This window comes from Neofelis nebulosa, chromosome 14, assembly GCF_028018385.1.
Source record: "Neofelis nebulosa isolate mNeoNeb1 chromosome 14, mNeoNeb1.pri, whole genome shotgun sequence".
NCBI classification, from domain to species: Eukaryota; Metazoa; Chordata; class Mammalia; order Carnivora; family Felidae; genus Neofelis; species Neofelis nebulosa.
This window is the reverse complement of record NC_080795.1, coordinates 47,613,600-47,623,343: the sequence shown is the minus strand read 5'-3', so window position 1 is coordinate 47,623,343 and position 9,744 is coordinate 47,613,600. Positions and strand designations below refer to the sequence as shown.

The 9,744-nt window shown below is 51.8% G+C and overlaps 1 protein-coding gene across 3 annotated transcripts in view; it reads right to left on the bottom strand.

The window, feature by feature from the left end:
* Positions 1-5,406: 5,406 nt before the first annotated feature.
* Positions 5,407-9,744, bottom strand: part of GRHL2 (grainyhead like transcription factor 2) — a 173,955-nt gene continuing 169,617 nt past the window's right edge. For all 3 annotated transcript variants that reach the window (XM_058698717.1, XM_058698715.1, XM_058698716.1), the window contains exon 16: positions 5,407-8,396. In XM_058698717.1, coding sequence (XP_058554700.1) covers positions 8,282-8,396 — 115 coding nt within the window. In that variant the 3' untranslated portion in view covers positions 5,407-8,281. The remainder of the gene's footprint in view (positions 8,397-9,744) is intronic.

The following is a 9,744-nucleotide window of genomic DNA, read 5'->3' as shown; positions in this document are numbered from 1 at the left end:
TACAGAGTGGCCGACTATCCGTTCATACCCTTGTTGAGGGTGGGGAAGGGATGTGGAGGGTGCTGTCCCATCCCATCTCTATGTCCCAGGGGGCACTTTCCACAAATGGATTTAATAATCTACAGTTGATCCTTGAACAATGGGGGGGTTACGGGTACAGACCCCTATGCAGTCAAAAATCCACACATAACTTTTGACCCCCCAAAACATAACTACTAATAGCCTACTGTTGACCAGAAGCCTTACTGATAACATAAACGGTCGATTAACACCTATTTTGTATATAGGTTATACACTGTATTCTTACAGTAAAGCAAGCTAGAGAAGAAGATGTAAGAAAGTCACAGGAAAATACATTTACAGTATCATAAATCTGCATATAAGCAGACCCATGTAGTTCGAACCCATGTTGTTCAAGGATCATCTATATATATTCATAGATCCCATCATGTGGAGAGGCCCCTATATCAGTTGACTTTGTGTCTCGCCAGCTTGGCATTCGAGCACTTGATTGGGACGTAAGGGTTTTGTGCCTCATTGACCATGCTGCCTCAGGTCAATATGCCTGAGGGTCCAGGTGCTGATACCCGCCTCCCCCCACTGGGCGTGGCTCCTGCCCTAGAGACACGGGAGCCAGGGTTTGTGAGAGGGGAATGGGGAGGTGGCGAGCCCAAAGCCCTGTCCGAAAGCATCCTGGGTTTGCACGTGGGCTTACTTCTCTCCACTCACTTATTTCTTGGCCCTCACTTTCTTCTCACCTCCTCTCCTTCCTCACAACTGGAGCTGCAAACTCTAGTCCAAACGTTAAGTGCAGTGGAAGGCAACTTCCTCTTCAGTGGCAGATTGATCTCCTCTTCTCTGCCCTCTAACCTTTTCAGTCTGGAGAAGAGTCCGTAGGAAAGATGACGTGATGCAGACCCCACACCGTCCATGCAATTCGGATCAGGGTGTGTGTGTTTTGTCGTTGTCATTGGCCCTGCCTCCAGCACAGAAGGCCATTAACCTAGAAAAAAGGGACCGAGTGTCAGCTACAGTAGGTGCCTCATGGGCCATCCAGACCTCCTGTGGGAATGGAGTTGGCCTGCAGGGGTTCTGTCTTCACCGTTTGTCCCTACGGACTAGCAATGGTCACGATACTCTCGAGTTTTGAGCCTGTTGCTCATGGCACCGATGGAGAGGTGGCTGGCAGCTGCCAAACAGATCAGGAACCTGCACTCCTGCACCTGCTGGAGCCAACCTGGCAATTTCCAGCAAATTTCCAAGACTAAGGCTCCTGTTTTCAGGGCATTGTCCTAACACCCCAACTCAACTGGATCCCCTCACAGCCTAGTCCAGGCACGGAGGGGGCATGGCCGTTGAGGAGTCGTCTGAGAGTTCTCTGAGTATGGGAAAGAGATCCCGAGAACTGTCTCTGGAAGAAATGTCGATACTTCACACGTGCCTCTCTTGGCTTGAGTATGCTCAGCACTCTTGTTTTTTGAGGTGGCTCTTCAGCTACAAGAAAAACAAGAAAAAGAACATCGAGCCTTGTATTTCCCAAGGCAGCAGAGAATCAGCCAGATCTGCCTAAAATAGAAAGGTTTGTTGCATAGTGAAAAGATGTTCAGGCCAAGGGTGTAACCAATGGTACATTAATGTCAAACAGGGTTCTCTACATTTGTTGTTGTCTTTTAAATGTTTATTGGGGGGGGGGGGAGGAGGCAGAGGGAGAGAGAGGGAGAATCCCAAGCAGGCTCCATGCTTAGTGTGGACCAGGACTGGGGCTCGATCCCATGACCCTGAGATCATGACCTGAGCCGACATCAAGAGTCAGACGCTCAACCGACTGAGCCACCCAGGCACCCCAGGTTTCTCTACACTTGAATGCTGACCAAGACTTAGATAGGTCTCGGGTGCTTGCTGCACTGGGTGCAAATGCGCCATGCACGGTCCCAGACATCCCTGGGGTTGCAACCCGTGGTTACTCTGAGAACATTCCATGGTGTGGAGCTAAGCCCCTAAGGCAGCTCAGAAGGGGCAAGAGCCTCAGAGAGTCTTATTTCATGCCTTCTTTTCCCAGCACTATTCCAGGAAAGAGAAGGCATCTTAAGAGTTCTAGAGAGGATGGTGAAAATACTTCAAAATTCTGCCCAGCTCAGCCTGCCGACCCTTCTTAAATACCAACAGCTACCGCCAGTATATCATACACATGTAGACAGACAGATGGACAGACTCTATCTTCCCAATACCAGTATTTAATCACTTTACCGAGCTGGCACTGAGTGTTCAATGGTGACTCAACACAGTACCAGGCACTATAGTCTGGAAGGCGTGTGTATGTTGGGAGAGTGGGGGTAGGAGTTATTAGCAAAGAAGCTCACAGTTCAGCTGGTAAGTTTTGTCCAGCACACTGAATACAATCACAGAGTAACCTACGTCTATGTCCATGGCAGAGCAGACATCAAGTTCTTTCTTGAGTGGTGCAGGAGAGGTGTTTGCTACCCAGGGAACAAGCTGGTAACATTTGCCTTTAGTGCCCTTTCAACATCCCCTTCTCTTTGGCTGCTTCTGGCTGATCAGAGGCCCCCCACTGTGTTTCCTAGAATTTGAGTCCCCCAAATTAACCCATGCACCCCTTTAGCAGAGCTCAGAGAAGTGTGGGGATGGAGGACCCTGAGGAAAAAAGGTACAGCATACTAAGTTGGTAGACCAGAAACCCCACTCGGTGAATGTTTACTTGTAAGAATAGAGCCCCAGTGAATCTCTATGGGAGACCTTTTAGAAGGAGTTGGCTGTGGTCACCGGGGCGGGGTGGGGGTGGGGGTGGGGGTTGCTGTTCAGATCTTACCTTTTGAGAGCCCTGCTAGCTGATTGACAGGCTCTGGCTGCAGTCTTTGGAACCACCTTAGCATTTACTCTGAGGCCACATTCTCTGGGGCTGCTCCCAGTGACCGCACATGGTGGAGTGTTAGAACTGGGCCATTCCTGCCCCACACAGATTCTTCCTGCAGGTGACCTATACTCGAGGACTCCTCAGGGGCCTGGCTGAGGCAGTCTGAAGCTCCTCTTACGCAAGCGTCCTTTCCTCCTTCCCTCCCCCTTCTCTCTTCCCTCTTTCCTTCCTTCCTTTCTTTCCTTTCACAGGGGTTAGTCCACACGCTCTCCCTATCTCCCCCTGCTCACTACCCCTTCAGCCTTCACATGAGTTTCCCCAATAAATCTCTTGAATGGCTGATCCCATCCTGGCTTCTGCTTCTTGGACGACCTGAACTGACGCAGTGACCATCCCTTACCCATTCCTGTTGACCCTCAGTTCCATGGGCTCAGACACTCGAGTTGGCAGCCTTCCCAAAGTGAGTTTCACATTGGTGACTTTTCATTACATTGTACAAGAGCTCGGGGTAGGAGGGGTTATATTATGCCTTAGAACTGGGGTGATGACAGAACCCTGGCTCTCCCAGGATGAGCCCTTATAACTGTGCTGATGCCAGGCCACTATCACTTTGCACCTACATCACTGCCTCGGAGGGCAGACTACGTCTAACCTGCCTCTTTGTCCCTAGCATGGGGCAAAGTAATGAACTGAATTAGCACAGAGTGAAAGGCAAGAGCCAGGACGGGACCCTGTGGCCCTGACAACTGGTCATCCTCACCTACCTGACCAGAGTTCCATATGGGGGGGGGGTGGGGGGGATGCCGAGGCACACCGCACCTTGGCTGCCATCGGCCAAGGGAGGGACTGCCTCAGGACAGATGTGGAGACCAGCTATATCCTTTACAGGACCTACTCAGACCTGTGGGTCCACTTGACCACCCATGGAGGCCATGGATCATGGCAAAAAGGCCTTGTGGCCCATTGCTAATCCCTCCAGAAGCCTCCTCCCTCAGCTCCTCCCCCAGCCTCCTCTCCCCTGCCTTCTGGTCCCGGCATAGCGGCTGCTGGGAGTGCCACTGGGGTTGCAGCCATCAGAGAAGACTTTCTTGAGGCAAATTTTTAGCCAAGATTTGAAAGCTGTGTATGCAGACAGTGTGAAATGCAGAAGGATGTAGAAATGCTGGTCCACAGGAGAGCTAGCCCAGGGACGTGTGCCCTCGGGAGCGATGGACTAGGCGACACCAGGGACTACGAGGGACAGTATCGGCCGGTGACTTCTCTCACGTCATCTGTGGTCAGACCACTGACTGAAGGTTTTGCCGCGTGGATGTCGCACACACGGATTTCTTCCGTAGAAGTTTGTGGTGTCTTCTCCGTGTGAGTTAACAAATGCTGAGTCGACATGACGCTGCGAGTGAAATCTTCCTTCAAGTCATCACACTCAAAGGGGTCCTCTGGAGAATGAGACTTCTGCTTGGGGGAAAGAGATGAAAGCCCCTGGCCTCCCATCCTCCCTTCAGAGCCGAACCGGAAGCGCTGGTATCCCTCACTCACGCTGCCCCCTCCCTCCGACTTGCAAAGACCACCAATGATTATTTTAGGCCTCGCCATCTTGTGGCTTTGGGTTCTTCCAGGCAAGACTGGAGAGAAGCTAAAGCGAGAGCTGTATGCTGCTCTTTATTTTCAAGAGGGCTCGTCATGTGACATCTCCCAGGCTGTGAGCATCCTGGTGACTCCAGATAAATAGAAACATCTGTGCTTAAAATATATATTCGGGTATCTAGGGTGTGTATATTTCACTGTCAGGAAAAGAAAAACAAATCAGCATAGGTCTCTTCATCAGATTTAGTTGACTGATGCCTAAGAACTGTAAAACCCTACAAGCTTCAAAGTATTAAGGCTTTCTAGAATAAATAACGTAGCTTCATAACTTACCTTACTGTGAAAGAAAGAAAGAAATGCTGCTTGTTCAGAGGCTCTCTGGAGTCGAGCGTGGATGACGGCTGAACAGCACGGTGGCCCAGTGGGGAGGCAGGCAGAGGAAGCGCTAACGAACACTGGCATCCTGAGTCCGGCTGTTTGCCTCTGAGCTGACAGATCCTAGTGACCTGGGAGTTTGGGGGCAAGAGACCATCATGATGGAACTGGAGTTTTAGCCATGTGGTTTCAGCCTCTGTAGGGGCTGGTACAAATGAACTAAAGAGCCAGAAAGTTCCTGTGATAACTTACATGGGGATGAGCGTGAGCGAGGCGGTGAGGAAAGTAAAAGCGTGTTGGACAGGACCTACTCTCCCTGCCTTGAGGAGCCGGCCAAGAATAACCACCCTGGTGGCCCATCGCGGCACAGTGAAGGCGTCTTGATTTCTCCAGCCCTCTTCTCCTGTAACCGTGGGGTGGAGCACAAGGCAGAGGACGTGCCTGCCGTGTTGAAGTCTAGGACCCGAAGGTGTCCAAAGGGGGCCTAGAATCTTCCCAAGGCCACACTGCGGCTTCTTTCCAACGAGGCAAAGAAGCCCCAACACCCACCTCACAGAAAGCACCAGACACTGCCATTTACTCTGACGTTATGAATATTTATTTTTTTCTCTTAAAAATGTACAAAAAATAAAATAACTGTATTTATAGTTTATAGATTCCCCTTCTCCCATTTATAAAACTATTAAGTTACATTTGCCTTTTTCTTTTGTTTAAAACACGAGAGCAAATTGTCCATCTTTCAATCTCCCTTGCTTGTTTTTAAGAAAGGGCCGTTCACAGAATTTGGCACAAACCCTCTGTTTCTGTTGCATTTTCCTAATTTTAAATAAGAAGGAAAATAAATGTTTGATTCATTTCACGCCTCGTAAGTTTCTGGGCTGGGACGTGCCTTAGTCTTTCAGGATCCAAGTCCAAGATGACATCTGACTGCGTTTTTCTGTTGGTTCCAATCTCCAGACACCCATTAAGTCTAAGCAGTGTGGGTATGTGTAAGAAAAATACTTGTTTTACGTGTCCCTCATCTTACATGGATTTTTTTTCAGAGAAGCATATTTGTTTAAGTGTAATAAACTGAAGGGACAAGAGAAGAGGCAAGTCTTCCTATCTTTCTAGAGTGTTTCTGCTCAGAAAATTGTGCTCATCAAAGCCCTGCTGACATACATCCAAGCTAGACCATGGACACTCTGAGAATGCAGAGGGGGCAGGAGAAGGATGGGGGGGCAGATCAGATGGGAGGTGATGCTCTCTCTGCACCACCCTTCGGTGGCACTGGCCTCACATTCTTTGTTCTGGTAGGTGGGGGTCACCACGGTGATGGCTCAGGGACTGGAAACAAATGCGAAGGTGTCTCTGATCATCCTCTGCCTTGGGGAAGACCAGCAAACATTTCCCCAAAGAGACTAGAGAAAAAAGGGTAGGGTAACTTGTGTCAGACGCCCCAAATCTTATCTCTTCCCTACTCTGGAGTCTCTGCCCCAGCCCAACAGTATTTGCCGTTTCATCTGCCAGTCACGTTCCAATCCACCTCTGAGGCAAAGAGCACGCGAAGTGCAGAGTACGTCATACATTTTCAACACTGAATCTGTCCGTCACAGAACAGAGCTTCATCAGGACCCAGGAGGGTCCCCACGCTGCCGGTCCAGGGCATGGCAGCCAGAGCGAGGGAGGAGGGAACAGATGGGAGCAGAACTGAATCTGGGATGCAAACCTTTGGCACCAGAGGAAGGGATAACGTGTCCAGAGGACACAGAAAGGTGCCCCGTTACCATCACCCGGACATCTTCCTCGGCGCGGCACCCGCTCTCCGTTCCATCCAAATCGTCTGTAGCCTCAAGGAGAAACAGCTGGGCTGGAAGCAGCCCTTCTGTCCTGCTCTGGGCATCAGGGGCAGGTGGGGTGCGAGGCAGGGAGCCCTTGGAGAGAGAGCTCCCTGGGTGAGACGTCAAAGTGCTTTACAAACAAATCTGGGCCCTTACATAGAACCTGCCCTAGTGCAGGACCTGGGGCTGGGGACGTGTCTGGCTACCTGAAGGCCAGTGCTTCAACCCACAAGGGCGAACGCAAACCCCCAGGCCACCTACCTGTCCCTTCAGAGAGAACAGCGGCCCAGGACGGTTCATGATTTTGCGAGTGTTTAGGGAAGCGTTTTTTCTACTCTTCGTCTCCCAGAGCATGTACGGGAGGACCAGACCTTCTCTCTCCCAGTCCTCCTCCAGGGGCTGCCCTTCGGAAGAGCCAGGAGGCTCTGGGGGCACCCCCCTTCCCCCATCCCCCCGAATCCAGCAGCCCGGAGCAGAGGTGGCCACGGGAAGCAGCCCCCCGGCCTGTGAATTCGGAGATAAGCTGTTGGCATCACTCTCAGAACTGCAGCTGGGCTTTTGGGGAAGCCACTTGAGATGAAAGACGCACTTGTCAACTGTCAGGCGCTGCACAGAGGCCGGGTCCTCATGATCACCAAGTTCTGCAGTGGCCCCAGCACGGGGCCCAGCCGCAAGCCCCCTGCGGTCTCTCCGGAAAGCTCACCGAAGCTGGAGGAGCTGGGGCCTCAGACGATCCGACCTTTCCCGCTGACGAGACCGTTCAGAGAGTGAGAGAGGCCGGAAAGCACATCACCGGGAGGCAAGCATGGCGGCCCACAGGGCGGGCATGCCCGCTGGCACCCCTGCAGTCACCGGGCAGCCCGAAGGCCACTTCCCTGTCCCGGCGCGTCCCCTGCAAACCTCTCGCAGAAAGCGGAGCCTCAGCTACGCGTCTCCCCTAGGCCAGCGGCAGTAAACATGCCCACGTACCGCAGGTAAAATATATTATTGCCATATTATAAACACTATGTACATAATAGCCAGGCGTACCTTCTGGGTTACTAATTACACGGTAGCTGAATGTCTTCCTATACAAGGCCTGGCGGCCATTCGCTGGAAACCCCCAGACGTGTTTAGCAGGACGGCCTTCCCCAGAGACACCTGAAGGCTTGTGACCAGGACGCGGGTGTCCACCTCTGACTGCGCCCGACGGCGGCAGCTCGCTCTGACCAGCCACTCAGGGCAAGCGGAGGTGAGGCGTTCTCGGGCTCTTCGGGGTGAACAGATTGGCTGTGTTTCTCTTGAAAGGTGAGGGGGGGCTCTGGACGGTCTCACCTGGGGCCAGCAGTGTCCTGCAGAGTCCTGGCAGGCCTGGACCCCGGGGCTCCAGAAACAGGTGGACAATAAATAAGTGTCTGACAGGCCCAGCACGCCTTCCTGAGGGGCTCAGGATTTAGCTCCAGCAGGAGCCAGGGGATGGGCCAGACACACTGATAAGGGACGGGGCTCTGTGCCTCGCCCGGCTCCCAGCACAGTCTGTAACAGCGGTTGGGGGTGGGGGGGGGGGGGCAGGGCTCTGGGCCGGGGCTTCCACCTCTCCCAGGGAGGAATGCACCGAGGGCCCCTGCTGAGGGGACGCCGAGACCAGGGCTCAGATTTCCATGAGAGTGATCTTGAAGCCTTCCACCATGCTCTCCATGTTGAGAATGAAGGTGTCCTCATTCGAGTAGTGCTCAATGATGTTGTCGTCCATGTTCACCAAGATGCTGCCGGGGAGGAGGGTGGGGGGTAAGAAACAAAGATGCCATCAACAGCAAGCGGTGGGCAAGGGCCGACCCAGGCTGGGGGCTCCCCTAGCCATTCTTTGGCAAGGGAGGCTGGGAAGGGTGGAGGAGAGAGGAGGTAAGGCAGGAAAAGGAGACCCTCATAATATTTTCTTCCCGCAGAAACCAGTCTGAAGAACCCAAAGCCTCGAATGGTCAGAACTAACCTCACGACTCCTTATTAAACAGGTCTCCGGAGGCATTCAACCCAACCCTCTTGCTTTGTAGATTAGAAAACTATGGCTCAGAGAGATGAGCCAGAAATCACACAGTAGGCTAGTGACAGAGCCGGGTCCTACACGGGTCCCCCGTTTGCATTAAACCATACTGCCTCTTGAAAATACTTTTAAAAAGTACTCCAGGGGCGCCTGGGTGGCTCAGTCAGTTAAGCATCCAACTCTTGGTTTCAGCTCAGGTCATGATCTCAGGGTTCGTGAGTTCGAGCCCCACATTGGGCTCTGTGCTGACAGGGTGGAGACTGCTTGGAATTCTCTCTCTCTGTTCCTCCCCTGCTTGTGGTCTCTCTCTCTCTCAAAAAAAAAAAAAAAAAAAAAAAATGTACTCCATAGTCAGAGGAAGAGGAAGAGGAAGATGAAGAACTGTGGCTACCCCATTGGGAATGTAATGTGTTTCAGGGTTTCAGAGACCTTGTGTTTACTCTTCACAGTAGTCTTGAAGGTAGGCGTGACCATCACCACCTTGCAAATGAGAAAATTGAGTGCAGGGAAGGTCAATCAGCTCCCCAAGGTCATCCAGCTGGTTCCTGGCTGAGCTAGATCGGAAATTGGCTTTGCCTGGCTCTGAAGCTCGCCCTTCACCACGTGTGACCTATGGTCAACTATCCCAAGTGGATTTAGTTTTAAGAGAACCAACAACCTCCAGGGTCTCTCCCTCATTTGGAAATCAGACAGATCTCAGTTTGCCATCGAAGAACTGACTCATTTGACAGCTATGTGTCATCTGGCAAGTTTAGGAGCCTCAGTTTATTCTTCTGCAAAAATAAGAAAAACAACTCCTCTCTAGATGGTTGTCGTAAGGATTAAACTTTTTAGCGCAGGGCTTAACATGGCACTCGATGGAAGTGAAACATTATCGCCGTCAGACTGTACGTCTGCACTGAGGATTTCTCCTCGGCAGTAAGACCTTGAGACACCACTCAAATCTCATCCTCAAAGGAATACACTCAGCCTATTGCACTGACTGTGAGGAAAACTGTAACATACATTTAAGGGAGCGTCCCAACAGGGCTCCAGTGGAAAAGGTCTCCCATTTGACTCCTGCTCTACCAAGA